The sequence below is a fragment of the Lissotriton vulgaris genome, chromosome 6 (assembly GCF_964263255.1).
Source record: "Lissotriton vulgaris chromosome 6, aLisVul1.2, whole genome shotgun sequence".
Classification (NCBI taxonomy): Eukaryota; Metazoa; Chordata; class Amphibia; order Caudata; family Salamandridae; genus Lissotriton; species Lissotriton vulgaris.
This window is the reverse complement of record NC_141694.1, coordinates 1,352,216,310-1,352,234,120: the sequence shown is the minus strand read 5'-3', so window position 1 is coordinate 1,352,234,120 and position 17,811 is coordinate 1,352,216,310. Positions and strand designations below refer to the sequence as shown.

The 17,811-nt window shown below is 40.2% G+C and overlaps 1 protein-coding gene across 1 annotated transcript in view; it reads left to right on the top strand.

Annotated features, from left to right (window-relative positions):
• The window catches only part of RYR2 (ryanodine receptor 2), a 3,481,211-nt gene that overhangs the window by 2,808,335 nt on the left and 655,065 nt on the right, over positions 1 to 17,811 (top strand). The window contains exons 80-81 of the mRNA XM_086925791.1: positions 5,835 to 5,934; positions 14,171 to 14,250. Of these exons, the coding sequence (XP_086781917.1) occupies positions 5,835 to 5,934; positions 14,171 to 14,250 (180 nt within the window). The remainder of the gene's footprint in view (positions 1 to 5,834; positions 5,935 to 14,170; positions 14,251 to 17,811) is intronic.

Genomic DNA, 17,811 nt, shown 5'->3' with positions numbered 1-17,811 from the left:
TCTCAAATGACATCACTGATGACATCACTGATTACATCATCCACGTGACAATCAGATACACCTCATCATACACTACTATAACCTTTCATCATTCACTGTAAAATACAGAGTACCATATTTGTATTTGTTGACACAGCAATACAAGTATCCAAAAACCCACTCAGTGATTCTTAAATCTACACACATATCTAATCAGTTAACTATAGATTTACTCATACATGTTGTGAATAATCAATAGAACAGTGTCAAATATACTTATACAGCTATATTGACATTACACACCAGCACATATCCTATTCACTTATGCACTCATCCTACTCACTTTTGCAAACAATGTATTATATTTACATTTACTCAGCTACAAACTTATACAAATAGCACTCTATTTATTCATATAGATAGTAACTCATACTTAGTGTGTTATGAAATCACTATTACAAGTATACGGTTATCTATATAGTCACTCATGCAATCAATGATTTTTATGTATACTTATTAATATACAACAACAGTCACATACACTACTTTTCATTTTTCTACTTTGTTGGACATGTACCATTGAGAAATATATTGGCTCATCACCACACCCATAAATATATTCACTCACCCAAACAACTGTTATAACATGCAGTCTTAACCTCATATACCTACTGAATCAACTATTCACACATCTTTGGTCAGTCACACACCTCCCACCGAACCACACACACATTCACTCTCCCATACACATACTCAGTTAACTAATCAATAACTAATATAGACTTTCACATATCTAGTAACCAACTGGTGCAGCAGTTTACACAACAACTGACAAAGTGATACAGATATTCACACAGTTTAGTCACTGTCCAATACATTTAATGCAACACTATACATTAGTCAAGTAAACAGTCAATCACACTGCTACTAAATCCTCCATCTAGATATTAATATATCCACTCATTCTTCAATGCAGATTGCTATATATATATAATACATATTTAAAAAACGAACCAAACCACATTCACTGGATGATGTCATCAGTGATGCCATTTGAGATGTCATCAGTGATGTCATCAGTGATGTCACTGACCATGTCATGAATGATGTAATATGTGACCTCATCACAAGTGGATTGCGGGCGTAAGAGTTACAGTTAGTGCAACTAACTATAACAGAGGAATTTCAATGGTTTTGTATGAGTGAAATGTCCAGCCAACTATAACACCCCTGAAACCTATGGTTTTTTCAATGAATTTCTGAAGTTTTTAAAGGATAATTCCTAACTATAACCGGCCTGAAACCTATGGTTTTTTCAGTGAAGACAAGGCCCTTGACTGGATCCGCTCCTTCCTCTGGCAGAACGCAGTGGGTCAGACTCCCCTCTTTCCTCTCGGACCCTACACCTACCAACTGCAGAGTCCCCCAGGGGTCCTCCCTCAGCCCTACGCTCTTCAACATCTATATGGCTCCGCTTGCCCCCATCGTCAGAACCTACTGACTCCACATTGTGTCATATGCAGATGACAAGCAACACAAAAAGATGATGGACGGAATGTTGAACATTGTTAAACATTCACCCCCAGTCACAGATCTGAGTTTAACCTATTGTTATTTTGCTCACCACGCCACCCCAGTTCAGACATAGCCGTATGCTAATCAGTCTTGACCCTGTGCCTCATGGGAACAGTCCAGACCAGACTGCCAGGCCATGTCTTCCCTGGACAGGAATCAATCATCCTAGGACCGGTTTTGGGATTTCAGCCCTCATCAGCCAGGATAGCTTGACTCCAGTTGTGTAGTGAGCACGGGACGCACTTCTGGGCATACGCTTTCCACTTAGGGTGAAAATGTAACAGAAAAAGATGATGGACGGAATTTTAAACATTATCAAACATTCACCCCCAGTAACAGATCTGGGTTTAATCCATCGTTATTTTGCTCACCACGCCACTCCAGTTCAGACATAGCCTGATGCAAATCTGTCTTGACCCTGTGCCTCATGGGAACAGTCCAGACTGAACTGCAGGGCCGGACTGGCCATAGCGGGCACCGGGCAATCCCCCGGTGCCCCGGAAGGGTTGGGGCCGGTTTTGGGCCCCTGGGGGCCGTTTTTGGTACAGGGCCGTTTTTGCAGCTTAGCTGCAAAATTGGCCCTGTACCAAAATCGGCCGAAAACCAGCCCCTGCAAAAAGCTCGGAGGCACTCCAACCCCCCGAGTTTGGGGAGGGGGGCTGCCGAGCACTTTGCCAGGGCCAATTATCGTTCCTAGTCCGGCCCTGCTGAACTGCCAGGCCTTGTCTTCCCTGGACAGGACTCAAGCATCCCAGGACCGATTTTGGGCTTTCAGTCCTCATCAGCCAGGATAGCTTGACTCCAGTGGCGAAGTGAGCACGGGACAAACGTCTGGGCATACCCTTCCCACTTAGGGTGAAAATGCAACACAAAAAAGATGATGGACGGAATGTTGAACATTGTTAAACATTCACCCTCAGTCACTGATCCGGGTTTAATCCATCGTTATTTTGCTCACCAAGCCACCCCAGTTCATGTAGACGACACCCAACTCATCCTCTCCCTATCCAATGAACCCAACACCACCAGACACAACTTTTGAGAAGGCATGGAAGCCGTCGCCAAATGGATGAAAACAGCTCCCAACAACTAAACACCAACAAAACTGAATTACTCATCAAGGGCCCAAACCCTGATACCTGGTGGCCCCCAGCTCTCGGAAGCCCGCCCACCCCCACGGACCATGCACGCACCCTGGGAATCATCCTGGACTCAGAGCTTAAAATGGACTGCCAGATCAACTCTGGCTCGTCCTCCTGCTTCCACACCCTCCGCCTCCTACTTAAGAACTGCAAATGGATCCCCCTCGAACACAGAAAGACCATCACTCACAAACCTCGAAACCTGGCTCTTCGATAGACCCCCTCCTTGATGGACTGGAACCTCTTAACGTGGTCTTCACATCAGTTTGTATAATTGAAGTGGTGCATCTGATAGTTTCCTTGAAGATGATTGCAATACCTCTGCCTTGTTTCTTGGTGTGGTCACAGTGTATCAGCTTGTGGCATTTGGGAGTGTCGGTGGTGATGTCGGGGTTTGGGTAGGTGGTTGAGCCACATTTCGGTGATGAAGGCAATATTCCTGGAGAGGGTGGTGATGGTGTCCCAGATTTTGGGGGGGGGGGGGGGGGTTGCAGAGTGAGCAGGCATTGGGCAGTGTACAATGGAGCAGCGGCGAGATGTTCTTGATTTTGTGAGCTAGAGTGGTGCTGGAGCTTTTGTAGGTTGCACCTCAGGAGAAGTGGAAGTGTCGGCAGTGACAGGGAGCAGCGCAGGGGCAGCTGGTAGCACATGGGCCATAGGCAGCGCATGGGCAGTGACAGCAGGCAGCGCATCTGCAGGGACACAGAGCAGTGCTGGGACAGCAGCTAGCGCAGGAACAAGGCCAGGGAGGTACAGTACTTTAAGCTCAGGATCAATTAAAACATGGGTGGCCAAGCCCTGCCTCTTCTGGGCTGACTGGTGCGGAAAGGCCTGCCCTTGACCTGGGCTTCCCACAGGTGCCACCAACAGTGGAGGCTGCTGGTAGGTGTAGTTTTTGGTTGCGAGGAGGGTCTAGGAAAATCTGTGAAAGGGAGTCAAAGTCCGTCTATGAGACCAGAGGGCAGGACCAACAGAAGCCAATCTGGGCTCTCTTCCTAGCTGCGGAGGCTGCTGGGCAGTGTAGTTCAGCAACGAGGAGGGTCTTGGAAAGTCCTGCAAAGAGGGAGTTGAACTCCAGTTATGAGGCCATATGGGCAGGACCAGAAGGAGCCAATCCGGGCACTTTTCCTAGCAGCAGAGGCGGCTGGGAGGTGTAGTTCAGTAGCAAGGAGGGCCTAGGAGAGTCCTACAAAGCGGGAGTCAAAGTCTGGCTATGAGGTGGGAGGGGCAGGGGCACCACCAGCAGGAGCCAATCTGGGTTCTCTTTCTAGCAGCAGAGGCTGCTTGGGCGTGGAGTTCACGGCAAGGAGGGTATAGGAGAGTCATGTGAAGCGGAAGTTGAAGTCTGGCTATGAGACTAGAGGGGCAGCTTGCATTCTTTTATGATAGAATACCAGCTGTTGTGACCCAACAAAATCTGCAGTGCCTACTGCGTCATTTCAATGCAGGGATGCACCTTATTTACAAGAATATGGCACACCCCTTTGTTTTCCCTTGTGTTGGCACTAAAAGTAGCTTCCTAGCACCAACACAGGCGCCCTTGTGCCATAGTGCAAAGGTGCCTGCGCTGCAGGAATGATTGTTCATGTGCAGGGAGGTTTCCCTTACTGCACATAAACAATCAATAATGGCAATTTGCAACTTCTATGCATGCTACATTCTGAAGCCCACATAGAAGTAGTAAATGCCCATTATCTAATGATTGTTTTGTGCAGGAAGGTACAATTCCTGCACAGAAACAATCATTATTGGCATTTTATTCTCTCTATGTGTGCTGCAGAATGGGGCACACATAGAAAAAGCAAAAACAAGGAGAAATAAAGCATTTTCCTAATTTTGCCAATCTAACGCCTGTTTTTGCATTGCATTCCTTGTAAATCTGGTGCAGAGTCAAAAAGCAGTGGGTGTTGTGGCCCATTACATTACACTCCTCTCTCATGCAGAAAACGGTCTGAAAAGGTGCCACATTTACAAATGGAATATGTTTCTGTTTTTCTAAAATAGTGGTATTGCCTCTATTGCAGCATTTCCCAATGTGGGTCGCAATTCAAATTCTGGTGTGTCGCAAGGGTTCTGGTGTATGTCACATTTAAAGCTTTTGCTTTATATGTAACTCATTACTACACACTCTAAATGGTCAAAATGCTTTGGGGCATATTTCTGGGTATTTGGCACTGCTGCCCCCTCGTCAAACTGAAAGGGCAGGAATGCACTGTTGCTATGGCATGCGGTGCATTTCTCATCTTTTCCCCTGTACTAGCTCCATTTCGACAGCCTAGTGCTAATGCAGGCACCTTTGCACCAGGGTGCAAGGGTGTGTGCATTGCATGCAGGTTTGCTTTTGTACACAAAAAGAATCCTAAAGTTAGGAGTCCTAACTTTACTACTCCTAAATTGAGAAAAATCCTAACTTTAAGACTTTCAGTATTCACAGAAGGCATTTAAGAGTCCTAAAGTTAGGAGTCCTAACTTTACTATTCCTAAACTGAGAAATATCCTTACTTTAAGACTTTCGGTATTCACTGAAGGCATTTAGGAGTCATAAAGTTAGGACTCCTAACTTCTGTGAATACCGAAATGAGTAAGTGATTTCTGTAAATGCCAAAATGAGTAAGTGCCTTTTGTGAATAGCAAAATGGTAGTACATTTATGATTTTGTCTTAAGTTTGTTCTGGGAATCGGGCCCGGAGTCTAGCCCCAGATTCCTTAATGCCCGCCTGTCCTCCCCGTTCTTCGAGGACCTTTTCAGGTGGGGCTTTATATACTCCCTTAGGATGGCTTGCCCTTTTGCAGGGTGACATTATTTCTACTCTCTAACACAGACTGCTTCGTTCTGTTCCTCTGTTTCATTCCGCCCATACTCTAGATTCTAAGTTAAGGAATCTGCGGCTAGACTATGTCTCTACCAGATACATCGTTAACGAAGGTAAGTAACTCTTCCTACAGTAAAAATCTCCCAGTCTCATGTCTATTAAAGCTAGGTGTTGGACTTGGATGTAAAAAGATTCGGAAGCACTGCCTTATTGCATATGCTGCAAAAGCATATACTGTGCATAGTATCCAACAAGATTATATGTTATTGCAATGACTTAACTGTTATGCAAGGTCATCAGTTAAATAACTTATATTTTTGTTCAGGAAAAAGAAGTGGAAAAACAGAAGCTTCTGTACCAGCAAGCCAGACTGCATGACAGGGGTGCTGCTGAGATGGTGCTGCAAATGATCAGTGCAAGCAAAGGTAATAAACAGCCATCTATTTTGAAGAAAATTCTACTTTATAGTATTTTTTTTTTTTACTAGTTATCGATTCTATTGCCTGTTGCTTCCTTGCTGTTTCTCAAGTAGGCTTATCTACTGGGTATATCTCTGATTTTTTTAATAAAACCACTTCTGTCCAAGTTCTGTAGTGTTTATAGCATACCTGTAAAATCCTTAAAATCACACATTTGGTCCACACACCAAAAAATTCTACTTCATAGTAATTCTTTTTTTTTACTAGATATCTATTCTATTGCCTGTTGCTTCTTGCTGTTTCTCAAGTAGGCTTATCTACTGGGTATATCTCTGTTATTTTAATAAAACAACTTCTGTCCAAGTTCTGTCGTGTTTATAGCATACCTGTAAAATCCTTAAAATCACACATTTGGTCCACACACCAAGAAATTTCTGCTGGCTCACAATTAAGATTTCTGAATTTGTGTAGACTTATTTCAGTTGATTCGTGTAAATGTTATCTCATATTTGTGATTTCCAGTTCTTTCAGTAATGAAGTCCTCCTTTATGCATTTTTTTGGATTGTGTTTGCTCTATGAATACTCTTTATGCAGTAAAATCAGATAGAATATATCTTTTAACCATCCTAATCAACTACTATAGGTGGTCATTCATACTGAAATCAAACATTTCATAGAACATTGTGAGGTCAAATGTCCCCAACCTCGCAATTTCAAATAGTTTTTTTAACTTCCCAAACTTTGAGAAGTATGACATTTATGTAGAGTTATTAGTGGCCCTTCACAGGAGCGGCAAATTATTATTGATGCTTAGAAGGGCCACTGGTAGTGATCCAACTGGTATGGATTGCATACATTCCTTGCTCTGAGATTGGACAGGCAATATTCCAAGCCCCTTTGCTCTTGGCTTCACCTCCTGGAAGGTGGTCTCTTTTGGTTCTGCACACAGCAATGTTGTTTCCCTGTTGTACAGTATCTCCATGCTTGTGCTCTTTCCTCAATACATGCACTTTGCATTGTTCATGCCCTCCACACCACCACCTCCTACTTGTGGTTATTTGGAGGATTGCAGACAGCTATAGCATGTCCTGGTACAGAAAACTGAAACCATAGGTGGGTCAGAAACCTTAAACTGTGCCTCAGTGAAGACAGAGCAAGTCCATAAGATGTGCCTGTTCTAAACAAGGATGATGTTTCCTGAATGCACCCCGTTATTTGAAATGGGATATTTAATATGCCCAGTCCTGTTTGTGCTCCCCATTGGCTATCAAATGTTGTACCCATTGCGTCCACAAGAAAACTGAGCATTGAATGAGAAACTCGGTAGCCTCATCCTGGACCTGTATTATCCCATGGCAATTTCCTATGAAACGGAAGTCCTACAGTGTCCATGGCACCAAGAACTGCAAATTGCGTAGTTGACGTTAAGCACAAAATGCTAATGCCATGTTCCCCGATTCCAAAAACACAAGGATGAGCAGTATTTACAAAGACACAGCACATCCCTGTGTTGTCCCTAGCACTCACACTAAATTAAGCTGCGTAGCATCAACACAGACTCCCTTGCACCATAGTTAAAGAGTGCCTACATTGAGAGAATGATTGTTTATGTGCATAAACAATCACAAATTGCAATTTGTAACTTCTGTGTGTGCATGTGTACATAGAAGTTGCAAATCACAATTTTTTTAGGATTTTGTTAAGGAAAGGCCACCTACCTGCACATAAACAAACATTCATGGTGTTTTGCTGTTTCTATTGTGCTGCACAATGCAGCCACATCGAAACAATAAAAACGAGAAGAAATAAAGCATTTTTCCTCGTTTCACCATGTAACTACACCACCCCACAGATTCAAAATCAATGGGTTTTGCAGCAGAATGCCCACTGCATCACCTATTGCCCTTCACGTTCACGCTTTCATGCTAATTGTAGCATGAACGGGGGCCTTATATACTGGGCAGTGTTAAGCCAGGTTAAGTGGCTTATCACCACCTTGTAAATAAGGCAAAGCCAATATCGCCACAGGAATGTCATTAAAAGAGACGTTCTTGTGGCGATAAAGGCTTGTAAATATGCCCCTTCGTATCCAAGGCTTCTCATGGAATCTTATATCCTTCATAACGTTTTGAGACTTGGAGTCTTTCTCTTGTGATGATGTTCATTATTTCCATGAGAAGCTGATCATGGCTGAAGTACTTATTCTATTTTTCATTTACCAGTGGAGACCCGAAGACATTGATACGAAGGAGCAAACATTTCATACCTCTTTTAAGAAGTGATTTGCACATAAACGTTAGATGTACACACTAAGCTAGCTTCATTTATGAGCGAAAAATCCCGTTTAAATTCAGGAAGATGGTTCTGCACCCGTAAATACATTTACATTTATTCAGACACCATATCTTGTGTGAGTAATGTCTGGGTAGGGGGCTATACAGGGTTGGAATGCCTTGGAAGATTGTAGTTACCATCAAACATACTTGCATGTTATCATTTATTAACCAATTACTGACTCATTTTTGCCGTTGACATTCCTTTAAAGGCAGAAGTAAATTCCATTGTTTGTTGAAAGAGAAATAGGAACACTTTAACAATTAGCAGGGGTGTAGGATAAAAAAGTTAGCTGCAACCAGAACATATGAGTAAATCTCAAACTATGCTGTGTTGTACACATTTGGATCCAGAAGAACTCATTTGTTTTAAGAATGAGGTTCTTATTCAAACAAGCTGCCTCGATGTATTATTTCTCATTGTTTTGTTCCCACCCACGAATTTGAAGCACTCTCATCTGACAATTCCCTAAACCATGTTTGAGCTGTTAAAATTACTAACTTACACTAGATAAATTGGCTATTTTTGTCAAGAAATGAAATTGTGGTGGCCTCCATGGTATATAAGGTGAACTGATAGAATATAGACAGAGATATTGTGACCAAAATATTGATGTACAAAATATCAACATTGTATACCTATAATCATAAGTACAAAAATAACGAAAAAAATATCGGCCTATAATATATATTTAAAAAATATAACACATTAACTTAATTTAAAAAAAGTTACACAAATATATGATAATGAATATAGAATTTTACAGATCCCTACTTAAAACCAATTATGTAACTAATAGTTTAAATTTATTTAGCATTTCAAACATTTTTAAAAATTAAAAAATATAACAAATATATATTTACAAATACCAATAACAATTAGGGCCTTATTATGATGGCGGGCGGGCGGAAATGGGAGTACGCATTGTAATGCTGCTCAACCGCAGCATTACAATGCGTACTCCCATTTCTATATGGGAGCTTGTGCTGCAGCTGTCAACTGGCCGTAGCACCTGCTCCCGAAAAAAATGGGAGAATCTGTTCATCCATGTACCCCCCGGTAGGTAGCTCCAGGTGCCTGCTTCCCGGTGCTCGGATTAACAGAGGGGCACCATAGATACCCCCTCGCCCCCAACCAGAAGCCGCAGGGAGAAGGGAGCCCTGCTAGGGGCCCTCAAAGTCACTTTCCGACAGGCCTTACATGTCCGAAAGCTCGACTTGGAAGGCCTGTTAGAAAGCGACATTGTAATCCCTACTGCGGAAATGCCGCCCATAGGGATTATGATGAGGCCTCCGACTGGCTGCTTGAGCCCATTGGAAACCAGACGGAATGACTAGCCGATTTCCGTTTCCATTGCGTGCGGTCAAAGGCGAAATCTGCGACGTGACTTGGAAAACCTCCGACCTTCTATTCCCACTTCAATCAGTACAACAGTAGGAAAAATATTGGATTGCGGAGGGGTAAAATTTACTATTCCCACTCTAGTCAAGACATCAGTAGGGAAAGTGTTGAAATACAGAGGGGTAAAATTGACTATTCTCACTCTAGCCATTACAACGGAGAGAAGGTGGTGGAATGCAAAGAAGTAAAATTTACTATTCCCATTCTAGTCTGTGCAACGTTAAAGGAATCAAAATATCTTGCACAAAAAACATTATTTACAAAAAAAACCAAAATAATAAAAAATATAAATATGTTGTGAAAAAATAAAATATATTTAATATTCAAAATGTTAAAAATGGAAAACATATTACAATGTTAAATATATATCAAAATACCTACAAATGTTGATATAATTAAAATACGGCAATAATATTCATTTAAATATTCATTTTGTTTAGTTATTTTTAACCCACAAAATGTATTACATAATTATAATTTAGTAACTTCCCACCCTATAACCTCACAAGACTCAGTACCTGCACATAACATTTAACTATTATTAATTAATATTCAATTAGTTATTAATAGTTACATTTTATGTTCAGTTAATGTACTTCCCACAATATACCCCCAAAACACACAACACCGACACATATTTACACAATTAACATAATATTCAAAGTAATCATTAATATTAATTTAAAATAATTATGAATTAGTTACAATTAATTTACTCCTCACCCTTTACCCTATAAACCCCACAACCCAACCAAAAACTGTAATTTAACAATTAACGTAATTAACAAATATTTATTTAATATTAAATAACAACTAATTATCAATTAAATAAAAATTAATTATTGCCCACCCTTTACCCTTTTAAATCACACAACCCACTCCTAAAATATTTAAATTAAACAATTCACATAATTATCAATCAATTACATTAATTTTTATTGAAAAGTAATGATAAATTAAAAAGATATCCCTTCCCACCCTTTACCCAAATAACCCCACCACCTGTACATAAAAAATACACAATTAAAATAATTAATTATTGTTAATTATGCAATTATTAATTAATTAAAAATAAACTACTCCCCACCCTTTACTCCTAGAAACCCACAACCCGTACCTAAAAAAAGTTACACAACTAACATAATTGATGCCCACCCTTCACCCTTTCAAACCCCACAACCCACACCTAAAATATTTACATTAGAAAATTCACATAATTATCAATCAATTCATTAATTTCTTATTGAAAAATAATGATAAAATAACAAGATATCACTACCCACCCTTTACACAAATAACCCCACAACCTGTACATAAACAATACACAATTAAAAGAATTAGTTAATGTTAATTAACTAATTATTAATTAATTAAAAATAAACTACTCCCCACCCTTTACTCCTATAACCTCACAACCCGTACCTAAAAAAAGTTACTCAACTAACATAATTGAGTATTAATGCATCAATGTTAATTAACTAATTATTTATTAATTACAAATTTTATTATATAAAATTAAATTATTTCCCACCCTTTACCCGTATAACCTTACAACCCGCACCAATTTATTTTTTACCCAGTTAACATAACTAATTATTAATTAATTAATTATTGTTAATTGACTAATTAATAATTAATTAAAATAAATTATGTCTCACCCTTTAACTCTATAAACTCCACACCCCACACTTACATTTTACCGAAGAAAAATCTATGGCTCAATTAGCATACATAAATATCAATTAAATAAATAACATAAAATACAAAATATTCATTAATTTATCATAAATACATTACTTCCCAGGCTATTCCCTTATAAACCCACAACCTGCTACAGAACAAAAAATCTAAACATTTTATTAAATTAAATGTATTAACATGTACAAATATATAAAATATCATAAACAATAATTATACAAAACATGTACATCATATACATTTAAAGAATATAACAAAATACATAACAATAATTAAAAAACGATATTTTAAATAACTACATTTTTGCAAACAATATTAATAACTACGATATTTTAAAAATCGGTATTACTTACCTTCCAATTGATATTCTTGACATCGATATTCTTGCTGACAATATTTCTATGTCACAATATTTTAAACTCGATATTTATGTAGAACGATAATTTAAACTCAATATTTTGTCTGAATACCAGTATATAGGCCACAATTTAATCTACAGACAGATGTGAAATGCTCACAAATACTCATTGGCCTTGAGCTGAAAGCCGCCTGCCTCTTAAGGGATTGTGGACCCAGATGGGTTGGATGCACCAGCCCCCATGCCATGATGGCTACAGAGCCTGTGTTATGCCATTGCCAACATTCTGATGTATGTTCTAACAAGCTCAAAAGACTGACCAAAATCAGTTTGTGGCCTAATTATATTTGTTGTGGACATACAATGCAAGTGCATGTTTTCTGCATTTCTGTAAGAAATGAGGTAACTAGTTGATTGGAGTGAGAGCCCTGGTCAAGCAGCAACCACATTTCTTGCCAAGGTGAGGGACAAGCCTTTCCTACGTTAACCTGTGCTCAGCCCTCAGGTAGCCTGGCACAGAGCAGTCAAGCTTAACTTTGAGGCAATGTGTAAAGTATTTGTGCAATACTTCAAACAGTAATACAGTGAAAAACACCACACAAAAGGATTCCCCACCAAGTTAGAAAATAGAACTTTCTATGATTAACAAATTAAGACAAAAATGGCAAAAACACAATTAGTAGAACCTAAGATATTTAAGTTTAAAGATTTTAGAGAAAATAGAGCCAAAAAGCACAAAACGCCAAATGTGGATATCCGGTCGCGTTGGACAGGGACAAAGTCACAAATTCAGACCGACTGCGATGGAGCACTGGCTGGCTACAGGCACCCAATTAGGCCCGCTGAACAATATCTCTTTAATTTTATATCTGATTTGCAGAACTTTGCGAGGATCCCTGACACTCGGGCAGGACACAGATGTGGGGCTATTTTTATGCAATTTCACACATCTAATGTGCATATACTAAAGTTAAAATTTCTCGAAGTTAGTTCAGGATCTGCAGATGCACATTATGAAATAGAGAACTCCAATCTCACTGCTTCCGAGCTATGCTGTCGACCCCACATGTGCTAACATTAGAGACATTCTGGGATACATTCGTGCAAGTGGAACAGTGTAATTGGATAAAAGAAGATGCACAGATTTCATCCTTTGTGAAAAGTAGACATTTCAGATATATTTTCTTGTATTGAAGCACACTAGTACATTTTTTCCTGCTTCCAACTGCACTTGACAAAATAAATGCTAAAAGAAGGAAATCAATCACAATTACATTTGTATGTTGCGAAGGGATACTATTAGTCTCTTACTTACACGAGGAGCCTTGACCATCAACAGGGTGTGATTTTGCTTTGTATAAAGTGTTTTTTAGATTGGGCAATATTTCAGTGGACCAACATGAGAAGCTGTAAGCAATATGTAATTGCCAAGTACTAGATGCAGTGAAGGTCTTTCAAATGTCATCAGGGCCGGATTACCTACCCGGCATTTTGGCATTCTGCAGAGCTGGGGGCTGAAGTCACTGCGGTGGGGGCTAATTTCGTAGATGGAGACCTGCGTGTGCTTCGAAATCAACACGAATTTGCACACGCAGGTTCCCATCAACGAAATCAGCCCCCAGCTTGGCAGCATGACAAAATGCCTGGTAGCCAGTCCGGCCCTGAATGTCATTTGTGATTGTTCAAGGAAAGTCTGATGCCGATTATTAGCCACGGTGTCACCATCCACTTAACATACACATGAAGGGTGTCAAGTGTCTTCCTATGAGGATCCCAAAAGGAGGACAAAAGGCAGAAAAAACCTCCCCGACAATCTTGATAGTTTTTCAGCAGCCGGGGCAGGTAAGCGCGGGGGAGGGGAGGGGGGAGGGGGGGCGGGCCGGGCCGGGCAGGAGGGGGTGAGTCAACAGACAACGGAATAGGGAATATTAAATAAATAAATAAATACATCATTCCTCTTCCGTCGTCGGTCGACTCCTCCCCAGCCCCCTGGACACCATGCTTACCTGCACCGGCCACTGCGTATCTAGAGGCAAGGTAAATATCTTCAGCAACTATCAAAGTATTGCAAAATATAACACTTGCAATACCATAATATATGCCTTCAGAAAATCTTTGTCTCAGCCTTTCATATTCTAAGGAACTCTGATATTCCTGGAACTAAAATCTAAATGATATTGGTGTGGTCTAAAACATACACATCTCACTTTCTTTTCTCACAAAAGCACATTTTTTCTTCTTGTGAGGAACATGTTCTCTGGTTACGTTATGTTCGTTAAGTTATGTTACGTCATGTTTATTTGTAAAGTGCGATATCACTCGCCAGGGTTCAAATGTATATACAAGGTTGTTCTTTCAAACTGTAATGGAAAGATCCATCAGATTTATATAGTTCATATTGGCATTCACATGCTGAGATAATTAAAACGTCTAAATGTTAATTTTTCAAGGTGAAATGGGCCCAATGGTTGCAGCTACACTGAAGCTGGGAATTGCCATATTGAATGGTGGGAACTCTACAGTTCAGCAGGTAGCGTTACGATTTCCTTATCTCAATATTGTATAGAAACTGCTTTATAAATTCTTGTACAAAATAGGAAGAACATTTCAAGCTGCATTTCCAAAGCATTGTTGTCCAACTACCAAATATGCGCTGATTAATTTTCTAACACCAGCAACTGAATCATTACGGAATGGCAGGGGTTGTGCTGACGTATTGTGTACTGTTATGTTATGACCATTTATTGAGCACACATGTCACCCGAGGGGTCTCATGGCGCTACAGCAGGTCCAACTAAGGAAGAGTCCCAGACATAGGAAAATGGGTTAGAATGACCAGGTTTTCAGCTGCTTTTTAAACATATTGTTATCTTTAGTGGCTCTGACATGTGTTGGAAGCTTATTCCATTGTTGAGGAACTAGGTAGGAGAAAGATCCACCTCCATTTCTGACGGTTCGAACTCTAAGGGGGGTCAGAGCTTCGAAGCAGCCACGGTCGGCAGAAGGAGTTCCTGCAGGGCAGTGACGTGGGTAGGGGAAGGGGCAGGGTGGGGGGGTAGTAATGTGTGGATTACGGAGTTTAATAGATAAGTAAACATATAAATAAATAAAACGAATTTAGTTGCGCGCACTGCGCTGCATTTGGCGATGCAGTGCACGCAAAGAAATTCGTTTTAGTTATTTATATGTTTATCTACCTGTTAAACTCCGTAATCCATACATTACTACTCCCCATCCTGCCCCTCCCCCTCCCCACGTCACCGCCCTGCAGGAACTCCTACTGCCGACCGCGGCTGGTCAGAAGGTGTTTTCCTTCAGAGTTTTTTTTTGGTAGATACCACATACGTTTCTTGGCTAGGTAACTTGGCCCAACACCGCAAAGGGCAATACACATATTTTTGAAACAAGTATGCTTCCTAATTGGGAGCCAGTGCAGCGATCTCAAGATCAGTACAGATGAGGACCAGGAAGGAAGATTTAGCACTAGTCTGGCGGTGGTATTCTGAAACACCTACAGTGTAGTATATAGATCTTCATTGATGAACGCCATGAATGCATTACCATAGTCTAAATGGCTAATTATTAGACCCTTAACCAGCGTTTTCCTCACTGCCAGAGGTATCCATTGGAATATTTTTTATAGTGTTCGCATAATGCCATTGCTTGCGGCCAGAGTATGGTTAACGTGGTCCTTCATGGATATCTTGTCATCTATTATTATGCCTAGGTTTCGCACCGAGAATTTTGTAGTTGGACAAGGAGCCATGCTGGTTGGCCACCAGTCATTTCACCAAAGTTCTTGTGATTTACCAAATAGAATAATTTCGGTCTTGCTTTTGCATCCAGTTGGTAATGTGAGGCATACAGGTAATAATTCTAGTTCTTATAGCATCAGGGTTGGGTCCCAGGATGATTATCAACTAAGTATCGTCTGCATATGAGATTACATCGAAGCCATACATTCTGATTGCCCTTGCCAGAAGTGCTACATAGACGTTAAACAGAATAGGGCTAAGCGCTGACCCCTGGGGTAACCTTTTTGTTAACTCTTGAACTACAGCAGACTAGGGATTCGATTTGGGCAATGCTGGTATGTTCTTTTCAGAAGTTTCTCAGCCAGTTAAGGAAATTGCCTCCTACTCCAATCTCTTCTAGCCTCTGTATTAAGATTTGCGAGAGATCATGTTTAAGGCAGCCGATAAGTCATTTGACTGCCTGTCATCTAAAGAGAGTTTTATGTTATCTACTACCTCCAACACGACTGTTTCAGTGCTGAAACCGGCCTTGAAGCCTGATTGGGAATCGTCAAACAGTTGATATGTTTCTAGATAGGCCATTAGTTGTTTGTTCACCAGGGATTCAATTACTTTCCCAAAGTATGGCAGCAAGGATATTGGCCGATAGTTATTAAGTTGTTTCGGATCAGCCAATTGTTTTTTTAGAATTGGTTTAACCCTTGCTGACTTCCATTTGAAAGGAACTGTCTCAAAATGTAAAGACATATTGAAAAGCTCGGTGAGGCTATAAAGTAGTGCGGGAGACAGAATAAACAAAATGTGAGGTGGAGCTTGATTGTCAGAGGAACCTGATTTGATCATGTTAATTGCAACTCCAACCTCCTCCTGAGTTAGTTCGGTATGTTCATGCAGCCGTCCTCAACATTTAGATTTGCTATCCTCAGATTAGAAATGGTGTTAGAGATTTTATAAATGTTTTCACACAAAAAAATGTAGTATTATGAAGACGCATTCTTGTTCATAGTAAATTGTGTCAGGTTCTATCATTCAATTCAGAAATTTGATTTGTTCTTCATGCCATTGTCTCATTTGCTGCCAAATGTCTTTTGGATATATTGTCAGTGGAGAATTTTAAATACACATTTTAAAAAAAAATTAAAAACTCTGCAGAATGTCCAGATGTGCAGAGTAAACGAGATTTACTTCTTTATATATTCTGTTGCACCATCACTCCAAAAGTTTTATATTTGCTTGGGAATACTTTTATTTACAGACCTGCAGAGATGCACCTGGTGATGCAGATTTGCTGAATATCATTTATATTTTGAGCTGCAAACTAAAATGCCTTTCTTCAGGTTGATTCTAAAAACCATGAAAAATTGGTTTTAATCACAATATATAAAAGAATGTTTGTTCAGTCAACAAACTCCCCTTTTAAGACACCAGTACATCTTATGACCATATTATATGGGACTGCCCAGGAGTGAGACCTCTTTCAGAGGCGACCACGGAGAGTATGCTACAAGCCTTGGAGAAAGAACACACTCCTACACCTCAGCGGGGTCTTTTAAATGTATAGGGGCCGACAGACCTGACAGAAACTGAACGACAATTTATGATGCTGGCCTACACGTTAGTCAAGAGGGAGATAGTGAGGAAATGGGGAGTGGCAGACAGTCCCTCGCTCCGGATGTGGACCAGGAAACTTGATAAGTGTAAGATTGCGGAAAAAGAGGTGTTCAAAGTAAGAGGGTGCCCCAAAAAATGGGACAAAAAGTGGGGCAAATAGAATGCCTATCAAGGTGATTTATGTGTGTCCCCAACAATAGAAGTGGAATTGCAATGTACAAAACGAAGATGGCAAGTTACACCCTGATCGCTCTCAATGTGTTACACAAGAGTTCTGTTATGCATGATGAAATATGCCAATTATCTCTTGATTATGCATGTGATTTGTTATTGTTCATACTCAATAAAAAGACTTTTTTTAAAAGACACCAGTTATATGTGCCACATATAGGGCCAGATGTAGGTAATCTCAATTTACCTATTCTTAAATACAGAATTTTACGGATTCAGTATTTAAGAATAGGTAAATGGGATGTAGATAATTGTTCGGTAAAAATTACTAAATCGGTAAGATTCGGTAATTAAGAATCAGTATTTACCAATTCGGTATTTACCGAATCGGTAAATACCGATACAGTAATTCCCATTCATTCCTATGAGCCTGGAGACCCATAGGAATGAATGGGAATTACAGATTCGGTAAATACGGATTCGGTAAATACCGAATCAGTAAATACCGAATCGGTAATAGGGGGAACCCTTTCAAGGGTGGCAGGGTGTCACGT